This window comes from Lissotriton vulgaris, chromosome 3_1, assembly GCF_964263255.1.
Source record: "Lissotriton vulgaris chromosome 3_1, aLisVul1.2, whole genome shotgun sequence".
Taxonomy (NCBI): domain Eukaryota; kingdom Metazoa; phylum Chordata; class Amphibia; order Caudata; family Salamandridae; genus Lissotriton; species Lissotriton vulgaris.
Genome location: NC_141689.1, coordinates 1,104,299,258 through 1,104,324,920, shown reverse-complemented (window position 1 = coordinate 1,104,324,920; position 25,663 = coordinate 1,104,299,258). Strand labels below are relative to the sequence as shown.

The window sequence follows — 25,663 nt, the reverse complement described above, 5'->3', positions numbered from 1 at the left end:
GGCGTGTACCAGCGCTGCCGGTGAATAATTTTAACTTGCATTCCAGCTGATTACGAGCTGGCTGTCATTTTTAAACCTGTACTTTTTCTTTTGCTGCATCGCGCCCGCATCTAAACCTGTACTTTGAGCTGCTGCTTACCTCATTTCTCCCGCTCTAGACCCCGGTCCGCCCCGGCAGAGTGCCGTTTGCGCGGAGGGTCCCTGCACGAGCGCCACTTCCGGCTTTGCACCACTTCCGCCCTGCCTCTCCACCGTGCAGGTGAGCGGGCTAGTGGTTGCAGAGCTTTCTTCCATATCTTGCTCAGCTTTTGGCCTCGCAGGTCGACAATCGTGGCTACGGGCCACGGGCGTGTACCAGCGCTGCCGGTGAATAATTTTAACTTGCATTCCAGCTGATTACGAGCTGGCTGTCATTTTTAAACCTGTACTTTTTCTTTTGCTGCATCGCGCCCGCATCTAAACCTGTACTTTGAGCTGCTGCTTACCTCATTTCTCCCGCTCTAGACCCCGGTCCGCCCCGGCAGAGTGCCGTTTGCGCGGAGGGTCCCTGCACGAGCGCCACTTCCGGCTTTGCACCACTTCCGCCCTGCCTCTCCACCGTGCAGGTGAGCGGGCTAGTGGTTGCAGAGCTTTCTTCCATATCTTGCTCAGGTTTTGGCCTCGCAGGTCGACAATCGTGGCTACGGGCCACGGGCGTGTACCAGCGCTGCCGGTGAATAATTTTAACTTGCATTCCAGCTGATTACGAGCTGGCTGTCATTTTTAAACCTGTACTTTTTCTTTTGCTGCATCGCGCCCGCATCTAAACCTGTACTTTGAGCTGCTGCTTACCTCATTTCTCCCGCTCTAGACCCCGGTCCGCCCCGGCAGAGTGCCGTTTGCGCGGAGGGTCCCTGCACGAGCGCCACTTCCGGCTTTGCACCACTTCCGCCCTGCCTCTCCACCGTGCAGGTGAGCGGGCTAGTGGTTAACGTCGACTAGCATAAATGGCAACCTGGAGGACGCGCAGCGGACGAGCGCAGCGGGAGCGCCGACTTCGCGCCGAAGTCGCGCTTAAGTCAAGCCCGTCTGCGCCCGTCCGCGGCCGACCGGGGCTAGGGGCCATGCATGCTGCTCAACGCATTACATACACCTCCCTGGAACTTCGTTCATGTTTTTCCCGTGCTCCACCTCCCCCTCCCATGATTGCCATCGCTCGGACTCATGGTATTCTCTCCCCTCTCTCACCTAGCATCCCTCCGGCTGCTCCCTCTACTTCCCTCCCCCCCAACTCTACCACTCCCACACTTCCTAGGCCTAGCTCCTCTGGTACGCGCTCTATCTCTGTCGTGTACCTGAACACCCGCTCTCTTCCCAAACATCAGCTTGAGGTCTTCCAACTTCTCGAGGCTGGCAACATTGACATCCTGCTCCTCGTTGAAACTTGGCTACATGCGGACTCCTACCCTGACATCTTGGCCGCAATACCCCCGGGCTATTATAGCCATTCCAACAGGACCTCTGGTAGTCCGGGTGGGGGAGTTGCTGCCATCATTCGCTCCAACCTTCAATTCACTTCTTTAACAACCACCCCTATATTGAATTCTGATATTCTTATGTTGAAATTTTCCTCTCCCAAACACTCCTTCATTTGTGTCTTAGTGTACCGCCCCCTGTCAACATGCCCTCTTTTCCATCTTTGTTCAGTGATCTTATTTCGCAACTAACCATTAACTCCGCTAGGATCCTGATCATTGGTGATTTTAATTACTGGCCATCTGATCCTTCTGAATCCTCCGTGTCACTTGAATTTTCTGGTCTTCTATCTGGCCTAAATCTTTCCCAATACATCTCAGTTCCGACTCACATCAAGGGCCATACCCTGGATCAGGTGTGGACCACTAACTTGGACATTTCTTCTCCTTTGGTGTACCCCTGTACCTGGTCCGACCACTTTTTCATTTCTTTTTCCCTACAAATCATTGCACCCACCCGCCCCCCTCCAACCTCCAACTTCTCTGCACGCAATTGGAAGCACGCTGATATTTCTCTGTTCCACTCGACCCTTGCTTCCACCCTACCCCCTAGCCACTCCGACTTGAACTCCCAAGCAGCTGCAATGGACCTAGGGCTGTCTCAAGCCAGTGACGCAGTCGCTCCAGTTAAATCCATTAAATCGAAGCGGCCCCACGACGCTCAACGCTGATTCACTGACCAACTCAAGGCCAGCAAACTCCTTCTTCGTCAGTCTGAGCGCCGATGGAGGCGCAACTATGATCCCTCGTTGAAGGCTGTTTACATCGACTTACTTAAATCTTATAAAAAATCCATCATCCTAGCCAAATCTGCTTATTTCTCCCAAAAAGTAATTAACTCTGCCTCCAAGACTAAAGAAATCTTTTCAATTGTCGCTGAACTTTCTCTTCCTGACCGTGTAACACCTCAGCCTCAGCCATCACAAGCTTTGTGCGACTCCCTCAATTCTTTTTTCGTTGACAAAATTGCCACAATCAAAAACAATATTCCCCCCACCACTATGTCTCACATCAGCGCCCTTCCTCCTCCGAACCCCCACTCCCTGAATGTTTTTCCCCCGATTTCTTTAGACACCTTCCGCTCACTACTCTCGGTTGTGGGCTCAGGCTCCCCCAAGGATTGTTGTCCCCCCCAAATCCTTAGAGATGCCTTCATGTCATGTCCCGACCCTCCTCTGGACCTCTTAAACCGGTCACTCTCCACAGGTCTGTCCCCAATGCTTTTAAAAGCGCTGTGGTGGTACCTATTCTGAAAAAACCCGGCTCCGATCCTGCGGTACTGGGTAACTACCGACCTATCTCCCTTCTCCCATATCTGGGGAAGGTCCTGGAAACCTATGTCACCCGCTGCCTGAGCTCTTTCATCGAGGAGACTCATTTCCTCGATGACCAACAGGCTGGTTTCAGACCCTCCCATTCTACGGAGGCAGTGGTGACAGCGGTTATGGACACGCTGAGACAGGGGGCGGACAAGAACGTGGCCCAGGCCCTGGTGCTACTTGATCTCTCGGCCGCTTTCGACATGGTCGACCACGACATCTTGGTCGACTGTGTCAGAAATGCTGGGATATCGGGCCTGGCCCTGTCTTGGATTGTGTCCTTTCTCCAACTCCGGACCCAATCTGTTCACCTATCCTCCTTTTCTGCCCCTTCCACTTCACTTACTTGCGGTGTCCCCCAGGGTTCTGCTTCATCCCCCCTCCTGTTTAATCTTTATATGCAGCCTCTTCTGGTCTCCCTCCGTCACTCTTCTGTTACCACTTTTAATTATGCAGATGACTTACAACTTATCTTTCCTATTGACTCTTCTCCTCTTTCCTGTTCTAATTTCCAAACCACCATGCTCTCCATCTATGAGTGGATGAACTTCAGCCAGCTGAAGCTCAACCCTAGTAAGACAGAGCTGGTCCTGATAGGCGGGCCCCCTCATCCTTGGACTTCCAACTTCTGGCCCCCTGCCCTCGGCCCCCCCCCCCTGCCCAGTTGACTCCGTGAAGAGCCTAGGTGTTGTCATCTCCAGTGACCTCTCGATGCGGCCGCACACCAATGCTGTTACCTCGGCCTGCTTTTTCCATCTTCGCAGGATCGGGAAGATCCGAAGGTACCTGTCCCCAGAGGCTCTTATCCTTGTCATCTTGGCCTTGGTTACCTCACGTTTAGACTATGCCAACTGTCTATACGTGGGGATTCCAGCCTACCATCTTCAACGGCTTCAACTGGTGCAAAACCAGGCTGCCAGATTAATTTTTCAGCAACCAAAACATCAACATGTCACCCCACTGTTAAAAACTTTGCACTGGCTCCCTGTTGCGCAACGATGCATCTTCAAACTTGGCTGCACCGTTTTCAAATCTCTTTTTGTCTCCGCTCCTGCTTTTATTTCTTTTTGCCTACACCCTTACATCCCTCCCCGACACCTTAGATCCTCTGCCCACAATCTGTTGGTCACTCCTAGGTTCAGACGCAAGAAGCACGGTGGTGCTGGCTTCTCCTTCCTTGCCCCATCTACTTGGAACTCCCTTCCCCTCCCCATTCGGCTCATCCCTGACTATCCCACTTTTCGCAAATCTTTAAAAACTCATTTGTTCCGTCTTGCCCACGGTTAGCTGTCCACACCCCCTGCGCCCTAGCCCACTGTCTTCGAGCGCCAAGAAACCAATTGGTGTATGAGCGCGGTATCAAAATCCTTTAACATAACATAACATAACAAGGCGTGGATACTTCTTGTTCAGGAAGTTGAACTCTAGTTCCGATAGAAAACCCTGTTCAAGACCAGCTTGGGTTAGCTCCAAGATCTCATTCGCAATAGTCTTTGAGGGATCTGATCTCAGTTGCTGATAGCTGGTTCCATCATTCAATTGTCTGAGAATTTCGGACTCATAGGCGGTGACGTCCTGCACCACGATTGCTCCGCCTTTGTCGGCAGGTTTAATAACAAGTTGTTCATTGTTGGCAAGCGATTGCAAGGCCATTTTCTCATTCCTACTGGTGTTGTATTTGATAAATGGTTTAGTTCCCAATAGTTGTAACACATCCCTGATGACAATGGATTCATAGGCGAGAATCTTGTGCGACATAGTGCTGTTGAATGGAACAAACGTGGAGGGTGGTCTGAGCCCCGTGATAGATGATGGTATGGAAGGTTCAGAGTTGCGGAAGAAGTATCTTAGCCTAAACTTCCGAAAGAATTGAAAAAGTTCAGTACGAATCATGAATGCGTCAGGGTTGTTGGTTGGAACATAAGATAGTCCTTTACCTAATACCTTGATCTCATCGTCGTTGAGAGTCCGATTGGATATGTTGACCACCGGGCTGTTTGCCGCCGGTGGCGCTCCTCCGAGAAGTCTGAGTTTAGGGTAGATCTCACAACTGTTTACCATCTGTAGGTTTTGTTGCGGGTCACTCGTTCTCCGTGTTGGGGTTCTGTCTGGAATTGCACCTGTTTTTGCGGTTGGCCACGACCTCCATTCCAGGTGTTGGTGCCCTGCTGTGATCCACGTGGTTGGCCGTGCTGCCAGTTGTTGCTTCTGCCGCGCGGTGGTCGCCATGACCATTGGCGTTGCCCTAAAAAAGGGTTGTATTGATGCTGCTGGTATTGTGCGTAGTCAGGGTAATATTGCTGGAAACTAGGGCCAGGTTGTTCCTGTTCACCCTCAGAGCTACAAGAGGAGTCTGAAAATGTTTGGTAGTTTCTTCTACCTCTGTAACCACCTCTTCCCCGATTAGTGAATCTGCCTTGTTGATCTTGGCGAAAATAATCTTCCTGCAAATAAGGATAAGTTTTTTTCTTATCGTACAGTCTGATATCTCTTGCCAATTTTTCAAGTTTCCGATTCTGCGTTGTCAAATCAAAATCTTTAAGGGTGGCTTCAAGATTGGTCAGGGTTTCTTTAGCACTGGCGAAGTTGGCATCTGCCGCTATTTCCGCTTTTAAAGTCTTTATTTCAGCCGTAATCACCTGGATCTGGTCCGCAGCAGTTTCCACGCCAAGGACCATCCAGTGACGGGAGCAGTTATTTGCCACGTGGCTGAACCCCTCTCTGAATTTAGGTACGTCGACAAAGATTGCCGGTTCAATCTTAATTTGCAGCCCAACGGGGATTATGTTTTCTTTGAGATATTTGGTTAAGAGATGTCCATGCCACCGAGTACGGACCAGCTTTTTCTCCAGTCTTTCCAGACGAGTAATTTTATCCTTTAGTGTGAAGTCAATGGTGGGGATGTCAGATGAAATAAATATATTATTTGGATCTTCAAGGAGTTTATCTATATAGTCTTCAGAGAAAGATAGAAGTTCCCTTTCTACCATGATGTGCAGAGGTCAAAATTAATTAGACATAGAATGAAAACCTCGCAGACCAGCGTCTGCACGAAGTGGGGCATTGATAGAGGGTTGTACCCAAATGGTGTCCCTGGGACCTGGGTGATCAATGTGATAAGAGGAAGGGGTCCCAGTACTCAAGGAACAATTTCCAAGGCAAACAATAAAAATAAATCAATCAAGAGACAAATCTGTCCACATTGTTTTAATCACAATGTGAATATATTATGGCAAATATATAAATTATCTCAACACGTAAACACAGTTTGCGTAGTGCCCCAAATATAGTAGAGAGACAAGGGAGGGGGGAGTGATCCTGTGAGGAAGTAGTGGAGGGAAGGAGGAAGAAAATGTTGTAGTGACAATTAAATTAGTAAATATACATCATTTGTCCATGCTACACAGTGTGTGTAGAAATGGGGACCACATGGTTCAATTTATTATTTCTACATAACAGCATACTCCACAAAGTTCAAATAATGAAGGCGTTTAGGGCGTGGAGTTGAGTTCTACGAATAGTTGTCGACGTTTCGACCCTCTATTATGCAGGTAGAGTTGCTATCCTTGCTGTGGGGTCTTCATCAGGACAGGGGTGGGGACACACCTATTCAATGTAAATATATAAATTAATATTGGGGAGTTAATCCCTATATTATTCCAAAGGGAAAGCACATCAGTACTAGCATAGGTTGGTAGGGGACACACTCACTATTGTGCCATACAATTAGGGCGAGTGTATTCATGCGTCACACAATTAGTATGCGTATGGTTGGCTAAATAGATAATAAGCGCACCTCGGCTGAAAAACAAATGAAATTGCGCTACATCAGCTGATTAAATCTAGCGGTTTGTAAGGAAAAATTAGGAGTGAAGCCGGTCCGAGGCGGAAGGCAGCAACCGGACATTTCTGTATCCACTGGCTATGGAAAAGGGTTGGCTCAAAATATAGGCAAGACGAGGTAACTGCTCGGTGTCAGCAAATCAAAGGAAACTCACCACGAAGTAGTATAAACTGGACCGTGATACCGGCTAGCGGCGTGGTCCGAATGAATCGTCAAGGCTGATAAGGCTGTTAATATACAATAAAGGCGGACAATTTAGACAAGTTTGAGTATACATAAATTAGTGGTAAAATCTGAAATGAGAAGGGGGAACTTACCACGAAGTGGTATCAGGACGACCCCAATTCAATTTGGTGACATGGTCCGAGGTACCAGCAAATTATACCGATGCTGGGGGGTGTAAGTACAGAGGACCAGAGTTTAGCGCAGGAGAGGCGAACTGTACCACATCAGACAAGATTAATTAGGGGTTTACACTCACCAAAAAGGCGCGATCACAATACGATCATGAAGGGGTCTGGTCAAATCACACGAGTGCTTCGTAGGTTATTCTAAAGGTAAAGGAGGACCATGGTCTTAGCACAGGAGAGGTTAGCTCTGTACCACCAGTCAGAGATCGTTAGCGGTTGAACTCACCAGAAAGACGCGATCAGGGTACGATCGTGTGGGGTCCGGATCAGTCGGACGGGTGGCTTCTTAGAATATACTGCGGGTAAAAACGGGAAACACTGTTGGGGAACACCCACCAAGGGGTAATCATTTCAACAGGCATCCGATTGTTAGGATAGATGCTTACCGGCACAGGAGTGAATCACGTCCCGCGAAGAGCCGAGTTCGCAATGGCGATTCTCAGTTCCGGGTTTGGAGATATCTCCATGGCAATAGGATCACGTGGTGCGAAGCACCCGTTTGGACATAGAAAAAAGACTGCAGTTACGGCCAGGATGCGGTAATATTTTAAGTTAAACCAATAATTAACGATCTTATACTGGAACAAAAAATTAATTAAGTAAAATACGTCCAAAGTAACCACGACGAATTCGGAAGCATGATTCAGAAAACCGCAGTACGGATGTTAATACTTGAATATGTATATTATCTGTTACTATCCACCAGTTCACGGACTCAATAAACTCCTCTTATTCGGGTAGGGATGAGTTGCCTATATAGCACTGGGATCATTTAGCAATCAGATCATTCAAGAAAAACACTTAGAGAAAAGCATCATGTAACATTCTTGAGTAGATGGTACGACAGTGGATGTAATTGAATTCGATAATTACAGCGTCACAACAAGGCGTGGCGTACCTCTCACATGAGGGTAAAAGCCACAGGTCATGTAGATCCTCAGAGAGTGATATCAAACATATATATATAATAGTGCCCATACTGTAAATAGATTAATGGCGTACCTCTCACAAGAGGGTAAAGGCCATCCAGAATCACATTACAAGTTGATAGTTACACAAATCCAGAGTGGCGTACTACTGAACACAGGATGAGAGCCACAGAGGAGTTATATATGTCTTACAGAAATACATTACATTAAATTCAGGTAGATGATAGGGTAGCCAATTGGGAGAAAGAGCTATCTTGCTCATTAAGCCCATTCTCAATCGAATCAAACCTTAGCATCCATTTTAGCTCACGAATATTCAAAATATCCGCGATATTACCACCCCGGGGTCCTAAGGTGGCTTTTTCAAGGATTACCCATTTCAGACTATCCGGTGTGTGACCGGCTGTGGAGAAATGTTCGACCAAAGGTGCACCTAGTGTTAGGCACCTGATCCTACTCATATGCTGTAGGATCCTGGCCTTTGCTTTCTGCGGCGTCTGACCAACATATATCATCGGGCATGGGCACAGGATGGCGTATATAATGTTTGATGAATTGCAGTTGGTGTGTGTTCTCAGCGGGATTTTATGATCACGGTAAATTAATTCCTTGGTTTGGATGACACTGTCGCATGCCCTGCACTGACCGCATCTGAAGTGGCCCACAATAGCAGGCAGGTTCCAAAGGGTTGTGACCGTAGGGTCATCTCTGGTCTTCAAAAAGGAGCGAACCACATGGTCTTTTACACTACATGCCTTTTTGAAAGCATGTAGAGGCGGGTTAGATTGCCTAATGTCATCTGATATCAAATCCCAGTGGCGATTGATAATGCGTTTAATTTTGTTACTCTGGGTGTTAAAAGTGGTAACGCATACAATCCTTTCTTGCTGATCGTCCTTATCAGTTTTGGGGGTGAGCAACTCCTCTCGAGGGTAGAACCACGCTCTTTTTCTCGCTCGCTTGAGTAGTTGTTTTGGATATCCCCTACTCAGCAGCCTACTAAATAAGCTGAAGCAGAACAAAGAGGTCTGGTAGGGGTGTACCAGGAGAACAGCTCCCGCAAAGAAATCGGTCCCAGGCCTTGAAGAGCCCGGTGGAACCCTAACGCTACTTCAAGCAGAGGGTTTATAAGGCAAATTTAAGGTGTTCCTAATGACCCAACCGTTTTCTTTTCCTGTGCAGGGTGCCTTTACTTTGACCTAGGTAACGTTTTTCCATGATTAGAGTATATAGGCACACTTTAGTTCTTTTTTAGCAGTCTCCCTTGTTACTTTTGTGAATGATTTGAGTCTGATGATGATGAGAAATTTGTAGAGCATGACAAATACCCTGGGGTGGGTAGGCGCTGCCTTTAATGCTTTCAGTACAGAGGAAGTAAGACAATTAAACCGAGAACAGCCAGGTTCTGAGGCCCTTCCTGGATTTAAAGAGATTATTATCTTTTTTCAACATGATAGGCAAGGAGTTCCAAAGGCTTGCAGTTGAGGCTGTAAAGCTCTTACAACCCCATCTCACCTTACTGATTCTAGCAACAGTTAGGTTTCTCAAATCGGCCAAACTAAGGGCTCTTGCAGGAGTGTAGGGTTTAAGAAAATTTGTCCGCTGTAATTGCCCCATATTGTTAAGCCATTTAAAAGCGATACATAATGATTTCAATTGTATCTACTTAGCCACTGGAAGCCAGTGGAGTCTGATCAGAGCTGGGGAGACTGAGTCAAATTTGGTGATGCCCAATAATCTTGCTGCTGCATTCTGGCCTGTTTGAAGTTTGTTAATGCTACGGCGTGGAGCACTAGAGCGGAGGGCATTGCAATAGTCGAGTCTGCACCATCAATATTTGAGTAGGATTTCTCCATTCATCTACCTTTAAAGGCCAGCTTTGACATGCGAGTACATTTCTTCCATCCTGCAATTTCAAAATTATTCTCTTTGCCAGTCGTTGAAGGATGGGCTAACAAACTTGAATCAGATTTTTTTGTCTTAGCAAAAGAATATGCCAGTTGGCAGCTACTTAAGGCTTTACTGGCTCAGCTTTGGCATGGGTGTGTCTTCCGATAATCCTTTGCTGGTATCCTCTCATGCCCTTATTTTTGATGTAAACAATGAAGTCTTTCTATTCGTCAGTTGAAGCCTGCTGTAGGTTTTTCAAGCTTGAACAAAACCTTCATGCGTGCTACTTGTCATACAATAAAACATTTTGGGCCCTGGGGACTGTGGTCATGTATCATACAGATTTGCTTATTCCATCACCAAAATTAACTTTAATAATATGTGGATGAGAATGTACATTGAATGGTTGTTTGGTCTAGGTTTGAATATTCAGACTTGTTTTCAATTGCCTGTACATTATTTACTCAACTGTTCTCTCATTGAGTCACTCAGTTTGTTTCTTCCCTGTGTCCAATGTGCTTAATATATCCCTCTCTGACAAATGTTGTATTTCTCTGTGTATGCATTCACTTTCATGAGAATTGGCCAAAGCTGGGACAATGTTATCAGAGCTAAACAGAGTTGTCTAAAGCACTGAAAGTGCATGAATTGCCTTAGATTCACTTCTATACTCACAATGCCATTTGTCAAGATGGCTCATTTTCAATTGTCTCTTTCAGAAAGGCCTGTTGCAGTCACTCAAATAAATCGGGAAACAACCTTTACAACGCAGTCATTACATCGCACTACATTTACAATGCAGTATGTACATCGCAACATCCTTTAAAACGCATGGCACTACAGTGCATCCATTACATTGCATGTCACTACAACGCATGACACTACAACGCATGTCACTACAACGCAGGCATTACATCGCATGTCATTACAATGCACACCATTACAACGCATAGTATCCATACACTATCCAACACTTACCCTATTGTTGCACCCCCGGAGTTAGAATAGTAATTTTAACCCTACACTATCCAACACTTACCTGAAAGGAAATGTAATGCTATGCGTTGTAAAGGTATAATGCGATGTAATGGAATGCGTTGTAAATGTAGGTTTAAAAAATGTGTTTTAGTGGTATGCGATGTAAATGTATGTGTTGCAAAGGATGTTGTGATGTAAAAACTGCGTTGTAAAGGCATGCATTGTAAATGTATGCATTGTAACGTCATACATTCAAATAAATCACCACACAGATGTGACATAACATTGCCCTCCCAGAGACAAATGTTTTGTTTTTAGAATGCCAAAGTCAAAATTCCGTTCCACAGGTAATGGGGTATTGGGATTTTATGGTCATGACTGGAGGACTGGGGTTGGGGGGCAAGTTATAAGTCCTTCTGCACTCCAAAGATCAAACGGAGAGCATACTCTTGATGGAAAAGATCGAGCATCCACTATGCCTCGAAGAAGCAGCACAGTTCAGGGGTGCTGAAGATTATAAATGATTAGTTATGATAAATCATTTTTCCTGACGGGTTTGCCTATGGGACCCATGGCAGCGTCATAACATAACATATGTATTTGTAAAGCGTACATTCACCCAGAAGGGTATCTTTGTTCTGAATAACAGATGTTTATTGTTACCCAACTCAATGGTACTCATTTGATCGACCTGAGAAGGATGAAAGGCTGAGCAGACCTGCCGGGATTTGGACCTGTGACCATGAGGTGGAACACATGCCTCTACAGTGGAAGCAATAGTCCACTAAGCTACTAGACCCGGCATATTTGTAAAGCACACATGTTACACTAAAAACATTTCCTGGCACAAGCGCCAACAACAAAGAGCAACCAAAATGATGAGAGGGACAGGTTTTCAGTTGCAAATAAGTGTAAGGTTACTCTGATTCGCGAGAGATGCAGTATGTGTCAGGGAGGTGTGCCACCTCGGTGTCTGCTGTGAATCTTAGGTAGGTTCAGTAGACCTGCTGTAGATGAGCTAAGTGAAAGAGTGTAACATTTAAAGGGTAGTTGGAGACAGACAGGACCAGGGTCACAGATGGCTCAATGACAAATGCATAAAGATTTAAAAATGGAGCATCTGAATGTTGTAAGTCACCGTAGAAGCATTAGATGTTTAGAAATAGAAGCGTATCAGTAAAACCACAAAATGAGAGGGCCAGCTTTGTGGACCAGGTGTAGCATGAAGGCAAGACATTTTGGGAGACATTTCGAAAGATTTCAACAAAGGCGTTCTTGTACTCCAGTGAGCGGAGAAAATGGACTGAACCACGGTTCTATGGAAAGATTTTTAAAGAGGAATAATAATTCTTTTAATCGGTTTATGCAAGAAAAACAGTGTGGTGCAATACCGTGTCCCAAGTGAGCCAATGAAAGTATGGCATCAAATGCAAGCCCAAGGTTGCAGACATTGTTCACTGGACTGGATGCTAATTCCACTAAAACAGGTTAAAACTTTGAGGTTCACAATGATGGAGCCTCTGATGACCAAAGCTTCAGTTTATTTTAAGGGAGTTTATCCTCCTCTAGATGGCACAGTATATCCTTCAGTCATGGAAACATGACTTGACCAAAGCGTGTTGATCAGCATGTCTGTATAGGAGAGAAAAAAGTAGTCAAAGGAGTGATTGAACACTCCTAAAGTACTGGAACAGATGACGGTTGGAGTTCTTCTGATGTATCACTTCCATGTGGAAGGGGAGAGTTGCCAGAAGAGCTGAACTTGAAGCACCAAGTCCTGTATAGTGTTTGTGGTGTAAGTTCCTAAACTGTGCACTGGTTAAAAAAGGGTCCACAGACGGTTCTCACCTGATATTATTTTGGCTAGGGAAACTATGGATTAGAGTAAAAAAAACAGGACATTATTTTGGCAGGTTGCCATATTCCAAGATCAGAGACTAAAATAGTTAGGTCTGATTGAGTAAAGCACTTTGCCAATTTCTCTGGTCAATATCAGGGAAGGATTGGGTCTCTTACTGATGACCCCTCATCAAGATTATTTTCAACATAAGCTGGCAGAATCTTAACATCTCTGTTATGGACAGGATCACCTTCTTTGTAATGATGACCTTCCATAGACTTCTTTATCAGCTGCTGAATTTTGAATGGAGAGCTTCCTGTGATTTATTGTAAAAACTTGCAACCCAGATACATTATTTTTATTTGCAAGGGAGGCTTCTGAGGGTCTTACTGGCAAAATGTTGTAAATTCACTTTTGAATGAGGGCTTGGTCAAATGTGACTAAGTCCAATTATTGGATGTCCCGCCTACTGCTGCTAAATGACGAGCTGTAGGGCTTTCTAGGTGAACAAGTGACATGGTCTGAATTATGGAACTATGAAAATTAGCTGACCCATATTTCTCCTAATGCTGTTTAAGAGATGCCCATCTGATGATCTCCCCTATGTGACACAAACTGCATTCCATGTTTAAGTGAGGCCACAAGTAGGTTTAAAAGGGCAGACACGTTCACGGAGGAGACCTGTGTTTAGGTCGAGTCAACCTCCACAGGCTAATGCCCTGAAGGGATTTGCTAATTGTGACTGGTTGTGTGTCTCTAGTCTTCCATCTGCAACCTACCGGATTTCATAGAGAACAGGATGTCAGGGCATTTCTTGCGTATCCTCTGTCTGGTTGCCAGAGGACCCTACTTTTGTCCTACCAGACGTCTGTGTTTGGGTAATTTGTGGACACATTGCCTGCCTCAAACTGGATTTTAGTGCATGCTGTGGAAGGATACTAAGATTGGGATAGAACACTCCCACATACATCTTCAGCCCCCAGAATCCAATTTTAGTGAGGCCGAACACTTTCACATCTTGAAAATGCCCTGACACATTGCATTTTGGGCCTGTTTCCAGTAAAGCAAACATGAACTACTGCAGGCCCGTCTGTAATAGAGCAATCATAAACTACTGCAAAAGTAAGTAGATCAGATCTTGGGATACTCAGTTGATTAAGGAGGTGTGTCAGGCATAAATATGATGTCTCTAGGCACCCATTTCAGAACAGTTTCTGGACCTGCATGAGATCGTGAAGGATTGGACCCACTGTCTTGACTTGAAAGGAGCCCTGAAGGACTAGACATGCTCCCTTTTGTACCCAGGGCAAAGAAGTAGACTCCAGTGGTCAGCTGTCCGACCTTTGTGGCTGCAGAGCCACAGTAAGATGCAAGAGGCCTTTTCCTGGAAGTACCCAGCTGACCAGTGGCAATTGGACCTGGATGGACCCTGTTGTTGGCGTGTCTGTCAATCTGTGAGTCTCCATGCGCCTCCTCTGAAATCCTGGAGGGCTGTAGAAGTGCACACACTGCTGTGGTGGATTGGGACTTACATGAGTAAGTTAGAAGGTGAAATCTTGGACCAGGATAGACATGTTTGGTGTATCTGACCTGTGCTCTATTGTGGTTAGCCTCAAATTGTGCCTAATGCAATGTATTTGTAACGTTTCTTCACTGACAAAATTATTGGAATCAAATAAAAATTACCATCCAAATGTGCACATGAAACAAGATGCTATCAAAGAACAAACATAATCTGAAGCTCCTTTAAACTACTGCAGTTGGAAGACCTAACCAAATTAATCAAACAAATAAAGCCAAGGCACTAGTTTGATTAATATTTCCTGCAAATACAATAAAAGTTAGCTTTCACATAGTAGCCCCTTAGTGGCTTCTACTCATCAATGCATCACTACAGCAAGGATCATTCCTAAACAACCTCCAAGTTGACTTTTAGGAAAAAATGTATTGCAGCTTTTTGTTTTAGTAATGGTATTGTTATGGTTTTAATGAACTGAAACAATAAAACATGTTGAACTTGAACCCCCAAGTTGGTTAAATCTTGCCATTTTTTTAAGGGAATGCAGGCTCCGATATATTGGAGAATTGCAGACCTATAACCAGCTTGCCCTGGTTAGGCAAAACCATCGAGGAATGTGTTGCCTTGCAACTAAAGGCAATCCGTTCAAGAAAACCACCCCCTTTCCTCTGCCAATCAGTGTTCATACCAGGTCCCAGCCCAGAAACAGCAGCTATAAAAGCCCTCATTGACCACCTGAAAGTGATTCCTGCTTACTGACCCTGCGTGACCTTGGCTGTATTTGACACAATTACCACAAAATAATGCAAAAAGCTCTCTAACTTGGTATGAGTTTAACATGCACAGTTTTTAACCTCTTAAGTGCTGCGTCGGGGCGTTGGCCGACGGCAGCACTACCTCCCCAGTGCTGCGCACGTCCATTGGACGTCCATTCAGCACTAGTTCCAATGGACAGCACAGCACTGGGGAGGGATATTTGCGCCGCATCTAAGGTGTTAACGGGTTCAAATGTTATGTAAAGATTGCTCTAACCTTTTCAATATCGACACCAACACTTCTAGATTGGAAAAGGAGACCTGTGGCGTCTCCCCAGAATTAATTTGATTACCTAATATTTTTATTCCTTATGTTGAACCTGTAGTCTACTGCTGGAAAAATATAACATCAAATTACATCAATATACAGAAAATGCTCAAATCTAGCCAAAAATCCCCCGATGCAACTATCTCAAAGTACTCAAATTCTGCCACGATTCTATTTTCAAATGGGCATCAGCAAGCTCTTGGAAAGTGAACCCCTAAACAATGTAGTGCATACTTCTAGCCTGCTAAGCAAGCAGTACAGTTGATCTGTTACTAATTTCCTTGCTATCAAGTAATGGATGTTTGCCGTTACCAGCTGCATGTGATAAATCCCTTCAATTCCTCATCCACAGCAAGCTCTATATTGAACTTCGCACCTGCAAGATAGCGCACACAGCAAACGTGAACTGAAAGACTAAAATCGCTTTTCTCTATAAGGTCAAGACTGCAGCCAACGCGTTAGTTATATCTATACATAATAGAGAAAATGCCACCCCTCAAAGTTCTGCACCCCACAGCTTGTCTGATCTTGGATAAAAGAACGTTTGATCACATCACTCCCATACTAAAAGACCTACATTGGCTTCCATTAAAGACTCAAATTAAATTAAAAGACCCAGCCTACCTTACCGAAAATCTCTGGTGACTCAAACATCTCCTCAGCAGAGGCTCTCCCTTGTTTAGAACCTCTTATAAGCAGGGGGTCCTGCACCTACAATCTCTAATCCCCTTCCGATGCCTTTAAGAATGGCTCCTTACATTCTCTCCTTTAGAAAACGTCTCAAGACACCTGTCAAAATAATGTGTCTTGGACCCACACAAGATGCTCCCGCCCTACCCCTTCCACAGTTATGACTGGTCTCCCCACAAGCCTGTTGTAAAATGATTGGATCATTATCTGATGTCATTTTCTTTATCTCGTTCCCCTGTTCTTTCCTTGCCTCCCAACTCTCTGTATTCTCTTCAAATTAGTATTATTGTGAGATATTTTGTTTAAGCATATTTCCATCCCAGTATAAAGATATACGTTATGTACAGGGCTCTTATGCCACTCAGTGAAGCTGCACTCTAGATAAACGCTATATATAAAATAAATGAATAAATCGACCCTAATCTTTAAGCATGTCTGTGCTCTATTGTTTCATGCTCATGGCTCGTGGGGTGCTAGCCTTGCGCATTTTACCCCAGAGTCTGCTACGCACCAACGCAGTAGACCAGCTAGTCCGTTGCCCGGTCAAGTTAAGCATGAGGGGCTGCCGAAAGAGAGGCTGCTTCTGACAGGGATTTATGTTAAAGTATAAAAAACACTTAAATGTTTTTAGCAATGGGTTTGGGGAGAAAAGTATTAGATTTGCTCCAAAAGTGCCTACCTTTGCTGAGATCTATGCATTCTAGGTGGGCAGCTTAGAGGCTGAGCACTTGTCAACAATCAGCCCCCCTTCTCCTATTGTACCTAGTTGGTACCTTTTGTAGTCAACATTTCGGTTCCGTCAACCGTGCAACTTCGTTCATCTTCGTTCATCTTCCATGCACTTTAATCAAGCTTTTAACACCATTTGTCACACACTGCAGTAGTGGCCTAAGAACAAGATACATGTGGGAGTTGGGAGGCAAACACCCACAGCCTGCAAGTGCCAATGTAAAAGAAGGGACCGGGATTGAGTCCCCACTCCTGAGCAAGACCTAGATTACTTCAGAACTGAGATTTGATGCTCAAGGGATCCACAAGGCAAAACAGTATGTGGCACACAAGTGTAATACACAGTATACTCGCTCCCACTGGCACAAGCACATTCACGCAAGCCAATCCATCTAGAAAAAAATTACATTTATTGTTATCAGCTAAGAGAGCGTTTTTGTGCAGTTCTTCTAGTTTCTATTTGTGTGCTCTCATGTTTTTCTCCACTTTGCTTTTCAGGCTGGAAGAGCAAAGATAGCGTCCCAAAGCTGGTGGCTGATTACATGGCAAAGAAATTTGATGTGGATGGACTGGTGACCCACACTTTCCCATTTGAGGAGATCAACCAAGGGTTTGAAGTGCTTCGCTCAGGGCAGAGGTGAGTTATAGATCTTGCAAAATCACTATAGCAGAAGGAAGATGTTCCTTCAAATTTAAATTCATGAAAAATAAATAACTGGCTTCTGAAAATGGCAAAAATATTCGCAAACTTTGGTTGCTCAGACGTTCAGAGGTATTATCTTAGAGCAATGCTGAGATAAGTTGCTCCCTTGCATTTATTTTTGAGGATATAATACTTTGACGTCTTGATCTGATACATTTAAAATAAATATATTAAAAATATATATTTTTGAGGGTAGAAGGATTAAGGCAGCCAGTCTTTGGAATAGCAAAATAGGTTAGAACTCTAGGCCTGCTTTCTCTTCGGGGCTTCCGATAGCAGTATGAGAAGTTGTGCAGTCTGAATGAGGGACAAAATAGCTGGTGCAACCCCAAATGATTTGGGGGATTGCCTCACATGAAACAAGGAAGCCCACATACAGCAGCACCACAAAGAGTTCACTCCCATTGCATGCTCAGTAAAGGAGGACAAGATAGTTGTAATAAGCTATTGCTTGTGTTCGTTACTTTAGACTGCTAGTGTGTATTGCACTTTCCTAGCACTTCGTGCTTGTTCTTACTTGTGTTTGGAGTGGTGGGAACCACAAAAGCAAAGAGGCTCATTCCCAGGCCTAGTGAGCACAGAGTTGGTGTCTTTGCTCATAGATGTAGACTAGCAGGAGGTTACTTCCACCAGTTAAGAATCGTGTGTAACTTCCTGTGAGGTAGTAGTATGTTTTACATGTCCTGATAGTGAAATACTGCAAATTTAGTTTTTCACTATTGAAAGGCTGTCTCTCCCTTAGGTTATCATTGGAGCTGCCTTGCAACATTTTACAAGTGTCTCTTTCAATTGGGAAGAGATAGAGATTTTGAGTTTAGATTTCCTGAACACAAAATTTAAAAATGCATCTTTTAATGAAGATGGTTTTTAAATTGTGTGTTTGAAAATGCCACTTTTAGGTAGTGGGCCTTTTCTTCCTTTACCATTCCATGTGCCACTGCCTACCCGTGGAATCATTGTCTGTGTTTATACTGACCGAGGCTGTTTGTGCATTCACTCCAGACACTCATACAAAGGTAGCAGAGGTGTACCCTGCATATCCTGATGGGTCTTCCTAGATTAGAGTGGTGGGAGGAGTTGTCCCTGAACCCCTGAATAGGCTGTGGCTGTGTTGCAGGATTCTGTCTCCACCCCTGTAGTGTGGCTGGACGACAGAGGCGTTTTTTACTGGACAAGAGAGACTTTCTTACTAAGACTTCAAAGGTAAAAAGGTATAAGTGTTAGACCTAAAACCCTAGAACTTTAGATTACTTATGGAATCAAGAGGAACCTCTGCCACGGAAGAAGAGCAGTGAGGAGGAGTACTGCCCCTTTGCTGTGTGTTCCTTTGCTGGGTTGGCCTGCAGTTGCTACTTCTTCCAAGAGGAGTACAAAGGCTGGACTTTGCTGTGAAGCCTGCTTGAGAAGAATCTCCAAGAGCTTGTGTGTGCTTGCCTCCTGTTCTGAAGTCTCAGGGCACAAACTCTTCACCAACAGCATCCTTGAACTTTCCTGCTGGGAATTCTGACCTGCTAGGTGGTGCCTAGTCCAGTTATGTGCCCCTGTAGGTTGCTCTTGCTTCAGAAAGCTGTGAAGAAATAAATGAAGAAACCATAAAAATCGATGCTTCACCCTTCTTATGGCTGTTTTATTCGATCCTGCACTGCCTTGTGGGAGAAACTTCCGAAGCCCAGCCCCATGTGGCCCAAAAATTGCTGCAGTGCCTGTCAGCGGCCCGGAAAACAGCTGCACACCGAGTCCCACGCATCAACTGCATCGAATCCGATGCTGTGAGGCTAAAAGAATCATCGCATTTTTGGACCGCAGCTGAAGAAATCTACGCAGCACCTGGGTGACCGATGCAGCATCAAACTCCAGTGCATCCAGATTTCCACGTGTTACAGCTGTGTCCCAAATCTACATCAACGTTCGGGCTGCAGTAACAAATCAGCGCATCACCTCCCCATAGAATAAGAAACTGACTCATCACCTCCTATCCCATAAGGAAGTGACGCATCACCTCCTCTGGAGCAGGGACCCGACACATCACCTTCCCTGCACGTAAGAAACCGATGCATCACCTTCCTTGCACCTGTTTTGCTTGTGATTTTTGTACACATTCCAGGTACTTTGCAACAAAAGTGATGCTTCCATAGTTTTCTATGGACAGAGCGGTTTCTACCTTTTTAGAAGTCATATTTAGATCTCTGTATGTTGAATGTTTGTTGTTTTTGTCTTGTTTGGTTTAGATAAAGACACTTTTTTTGTACACTGGTGTGGTGTCCATTTGTAGTGTTTTCATTGTGGTTCTGTGTGTTATGTGCAAATGCTTTACACATTGCCTCTGAGATAAGCCTGACTGCTCATGCCAAGCTACCAACGGGGTGAACAGGGGTTATTTTAGAAGTGTAACTCCCTTATCCTGACTAGAAGGAAGGGTCCCTACTTGGACAGGGTGCAAGCCACTGCAAACTAGAGACTCCTATTTCTAACAGTCTGTATTCATGCTTGGTGGTAAAAGCCTTTCCTTGAATATGGATATGTACTTTCTTTATTATATCTCCTGCTGTCTTTCTGTGTCTTGTTTATTTTGTTTCTATTATAAATGCTTGAAAATCCCTGATCATAGCTTTTAATTTTTCTAAACATTTTTTGGTGTTTGTTAATGGCATATCATCCAGTAGTTTTTTCTCTTGATCTGCGATCTCCTCCTTGTCTGATTATGATCTAGAGCTCTTTTGATGCATAGTACCATCCAACAACGAGAGCAGTTATTTGACATGCAGCTAAAACGAGTGTTAAATTCCTAATCCTCTACAAAGATGATTTGAATATTTCATACTTGCATGCCTGCAAGCCTGTAGGGAGGGTATTCGATTTCAAACAGTCCGTCGCTCCTACCATCGCTACTAATATTGTTTTTTTTTCAGAATTTTTGCTATGACTTGTTCCATATATAAAGCGAAGATTAGTGGGGGAGGGCATCCTTGTCTCATGACTTGGGAAATTTGTACCCTCATGGTATATTTGCTAATGTTCCTGATGTATGCTGAGGGACGTTTATACTTTGCCTGAATGAAGCCTTCAAAAACCACTTAAATATCTTGTGGATTGCCACTAAGATGCAGGAAAACCTTGAGATAGGTATTTTTAGGCTGACTGTTTCTCCCACAGAGAGCTGCTTGGGAGCCCTGGTATACCGTCCTCCGGGCTCCTCTACTGATTCGATTGATACACTAATTGAATTTATAGCTATCCACGCCCTAGCTTCTAAACAATTCCTTATGGTAGGGGATTTCAATCTTCACTGTGAGATTAAATCTAACACAGAAGCCACCAAGTTTCTAAACAAGTTAGAACACCTTGGACTCACACAAAGGGTGTCAGGTCCCACTCATCAGGCAGGGCATACTTTGGACCTTGTCCTTTCAAATGTGGAACAGCTCAAATGTGACCCACCTTGGCCACTCACATGGTCTGACCATCATATGGTTAAATTTGAAATCACGAACACCCCATCTCACCCCCCCCCGACCCCCAAAAGTCAAAAAGGAAGTCAGAACTTCGTAGACCCTGGCATAAATTGTCACTTCCAAGTTTTACTCCCATATTTCAGACGGAGGTACTAGCCCAGCCGGCTGACCCAGACCCTGAGGTGAATAAAATGCTGGTCATCTTCAATAAAGTCCTAACAAAAGCATTTGATGAAACCATCCCAGTTAGTAGACATTTGAGGCCCCCTAAGAATCGCGCTTCGGCCCCTTGGTATACGCTGGAATTACGCCAGGAAAAAACTACCTGTAAGCAAATGGAGAGACTTTGGCGAGCAAATAAGTGCTCTGCAAGCAAACAAAAATTTAAAACTGTACTTTCAAACTACCATTGTAGCCTTAAAACCACCAGGCGACAGTTCATCCTCAATCAAATTGAGAGCGCTGATAATTCAACCAAAACCCTTTTTAACATAGTTAAAGACTTCATCTCCCCCGAAGTCGGTAAGAAATCCCCGGTTGAATCACAGGAACTGTGGGATGATTTGTCCACCTTTTTTCAAGAAAAAATGTCAGCTATCTACTCCAAATGCCCTCAGATTATTGTCCCTGACCCCCGAGCTGTCTTAACCTCCCCAACACAACTAGTCCCTTTGGGCCTACGGCACGCCTTGCCCGTTGTTTGGACCACTTCGCCCCGATTACACTGAGCGAAGTGACCTAGGCGCTAAAAAAGGCCAAATCTGGTTCTCCAGCGGACCCTTGCCCTCCAAAATACATGTCAGCTCTGGCCCAATGCTGTGCCCCGATAATTCAGAACATCTTTAATCTCTCCCTACTAACAGGAGAGATTCCCGGTCCATGGAAGGAAGCTTTTGTTAGACCCATCCTGAAGAAACCTGCGGCAGACCCCAATGAGTTGGGCAACTACCGGCCAATCTCTCTTCTGCCACTGCTGGCTAAAATTCTGGAGTCCAACGTTAACAAACAACTGAGTAGCTATCTGGAAGCTAATGACATTCTGGCCCCAGCCAGTCAGGCTTTCGCGCGGGTTTCAGTACTGAAACCGCCCTCCTGGCAGTTACAGACTCCCTCAGATTGACAGTCGATGCTGGAGGCTCGGCCATTCTGGTCCTCTTGACCTCTCCGCGGCATTTGACACGGTGTTGCATGCCAGGCTAGCGGAGAGGTTAAGATCCTATGGCATTCAAGATCTTGCCCTGAAGTGGCTTATACATTTTCTAACAGATAGAACCCAGACAGTCACTCTCGGCCATTTTAAATCCAAGAAAACAATGCTGGATATGGGTGTCCCCCAGGGCTCCTGCCTCAGTCCAACGCTTTTTAATATTTATCTCGCCCCTTGGCTGAGGTAGTGGAAGCCCACGGCTTTGAGACCGTCTCTTACGCTGATGACACCCAGCTGTTGTTCAAGATTGGCCCTAATCCAGAAGTGGACAGGCTCCGCTTCATATCAGGAATGCTTGCTATATCCGAATGGATGCCCCTAAATTTCCTCCAATTGAATCCTGGAAAAACGGAGGTAATGCTGCTGGGAAAAGCAACCAACAGCTGGAACAACGAATGGTGGCCACAGATATTGGGAGTGCCCCCAGCCCCCTTGGAACATGTAAGGAATTTAGGAGTGCAGTTGGATCACGCACTCTCCATGCGTGATCATGTGTCTGCCACAGTGAGCTCCTGTTATTATAATCTTCGCCTCCTCAGGAAAATCTTCCCATACATTCCCACTAACCACCGCAGAACACTCATCCATGCAATGGTTACCAGTCGCATGGATTATGGGAATGCACTTCTTGCGGAGGTGGGTTCCACCCTCCTGAAAAAATTACAGGTTATACAAAACACTGCAGCAAGAATGATTCTCAACATGCCGGCAGGCACCCCTTCTTTGCCGCTGTTAAAATCACTTCACTGGTTGCCAGTTAAGAAACGCTCTTTCTTTAAAATTTGCTGCCTATCCTTTAAAGCACTGAAGGGTCAAGGCCCTCTGTACTTACAATTGAAGCTATAAAGGTACGCGCCAGGTCGTCAACTTAGATCCTCAACGGCCGGGCTTCTCGAGGTCCCTCGCATTCGACTACAAAGAACTGGAGGAATGGCGTTCACCTTCCTGGCCCCAAAGTACTGTAATACTTTACCCCAATCCATAAGGGAACTCCCCAGTTACTCCGCTTTCAGGAAGCATCTTTAAGCCTTTCTTTTTTAATCTGGGTACCCTCTGCTTCTGGAATAGTTAGGGTTGTATCATTGGGACTGCGCCGAGATGCCCCAGGGTGAGTTGTGCGCATTACAAATGAATATAACATAACATAACAAGGTTTGTATTTTGTGCCCTTGTTGCATTTAATTGATAAGCCTTGGAAGATATGGTCAATCAACACTGTCAAAGACCTTCTCTGCATCCAGCGCGAGAAAGACCATCTGTTGCTTGCGCCTTTCAACCACCTCCATTAGGGTCACCACTAGATGGGTATTGTCAGCCGCCTGCCAATTTTGGATAAAGGCAGATTATTGAGGGAAGGTTAATGCTGGCCAAATATTACGAAGTCTGAACTAAAGTAAGCAGTTTAGCATCACAAATAAATAAGGCAATAAGACGATATGATGTGTACTGTTTTGAGTATTTGCCTGGTTTGAGAAGGGATTGTGGAAGTCCTGTTTCAGAGAGCTAATGTCTTTTCTGAACTCTGTATGAAGAGTATGAAAATCTTCCTTTGTGGCTGGCGCCTACAAATCTGGGGCTTCATCAGACCCTGTGAGGAAGGTGCATTACCTGTTTTCAGCAAGTCCTTTATTAAGGAGGATTTAGAGGTGAAAAAGAAAGAGATGGGGGAGGGGCCAACCTCAGATGCCCACTCCCGTAGTGTTCTTCACTCTGCTCCTGTGATAGCTTCATGTCCACATGCAAGGGGGGAACATCACCATCAGGGGGCCAGGAGATCCCTCGGAGTAATAGCTTCTAGAGAATTTCCACAAGGTCAGCGCAGGCGATCAGATGTACCTGGTGCTCTGTCAGCGTTGAGTCTTCCCCAGTATGGCCTGTGGTGCTGCAGATGTGAATGGCAAGATTACTCTCCCTGAGGGGCGCTAGAGGGCGCACACGCTGAATGGCCACACTCGTGTGAGGCTCCTGCAGCCTGGTCAGTTGATCCGGCAGTTATCCTTTTTATCCTGCACCAACCCAAACGAAATCGAGTACAACTGTAAAGGACTACTTGCTGCGTCCCCGGTGAAAATTTGAGAGTCCTGCGACCACGCAAACCGGACTTCGTGGAGGGGAAAGATTTGACCGGTAACCGCGCCGGAGCTTACAGCGCGACTTGCTGGGCAGTGAACTACGTGACGCCGCGGCGCACCACGAGGCGTGTGGGCCCAGTGGGCAATCATTGCAAGACGCCTCCCCCCCCCACTGGGCATTGGTGCTTAGCTGTGGACGGTGCTGGCCATTGCGACATGTCCTCGCCCTGCCCTTAACACCTGTGGCGCTTTCTTGTCCTGTGCGGTGTGGGACCAGAGGCTGCCGTGCTGGAAGGCGGCCTACAGACGGAGCGGAGGGACGCGCTGCCGAGGGCCCGACCGCTACATGCCGATTCAACAGGCGAGACCTGAGGAGAGTGGACGCCGAGGGTTGGGAGCGGAATTGGACCCTCCGACCTGCTGCCCCTATTGAGCGAAGCTAATCCTGAGGCCTGTGAGTACAGGGAAGAGTGAGGCGGGAGGTGTGGCTGCCCCACGTCTAACGGCCACTGCGATCCCTTTAGAGTGACGGACTGGGATCGTAGGCCTCTCTGCTGTGTAGAGAGAACATCGCTTCCAATAAAATATATGGTGAACCCCGGCATGGACAATGCATAAGTTGAGCCGCCCGGCCTGGATTTGATGCATGGCTTTGGAGGTGCCTTAGATTTGTGTGGACTGTGACCCTGGCACACGGCGGATGCGCTGCCACAGGCCATTCCGACTGGACTCGGTTAGCCCAGCATAGAGCTCGTAGAGTGAACGTGTGTTGATTTGGATGAGGGGGTATTGGCGGAGGTGACTCACTGCAAGATGAGAACCATCTGCAGGGACTGTGGGCAATTGTGTGTCGGTACCCCTGCGCTGTACCAGGCGAGACAAGATACAGTGCGTGAGGGACTGGGCTGGACATATTGGCTGCTGGATTATTACCAAATAGACATTGCAAGTTGCGGGGCCCCACTGCGGATTGCCTTTCGGGGCGGGTTATTCCCCGCAGCCACCTGCGGAATAAAGAGCTGATCGTATATGCATTAGGGGCATCTCGGAGTTGTTGGGACACGCCCTCTTGCCAGTTGTGATCAGAGGTGGTGCCACCCTTGCCGCTATTCTACACTGTATGACCTGATCCTTATTGCACGACACCGAGGGACCACAGCGGGGTTGTCATTGGTGCATGGTGCTTTTTGCAGCTGACTTCGTTATCCTAGCCTGATATCAACTGCACTGTGAGATGCTACAGCCTGATTGGACCCCACACTGCCTCTGTGGGATACTGGTGAGGTACCTGTATTGAACTTGCACACTGGCATCGCAACGCTGCGCGCATCCCCGCTGACCTTGGGTGGAGCGGCAATTGCATCTCGCAGCTTCATGAATGGGGCCTACAACGCGAAGCTATAGCCGCAAATAAACATAAACGAACAGTGCACGGTGTCGTTTGCAAGATAGGGGTGTGATCTGCCTTCTGTCTGGTCTGCGCA

At 45.9% G+C, this 25,663-nt stretch overlaps 1 protein-coding gene across 2 annotated transcripts in view; it reads left to right on the top strand.

Annotated features, from left to right (window-relative positions):
* Nucleotides 1-25,663, top strand: part of LOC147727492 (alcohol dehydrogenase 1A-like) — a 382,065-nt gene that overhangs the window by 313,347 nt on the left and 43,055 nt on the right. For both annotated transcript variants that reach the window (XM_086961569.1, XM_086961570.1), the window contains one exon: nt 17,244-17,382. In XM_086961569.1, the coding sequence (XP_086817695.1) occupies nt 17,244-17,382 (139 nt within the window). The remainder of the gene's footprint in view (nt 1-17,243; nt 17,383-25,663) is intronic.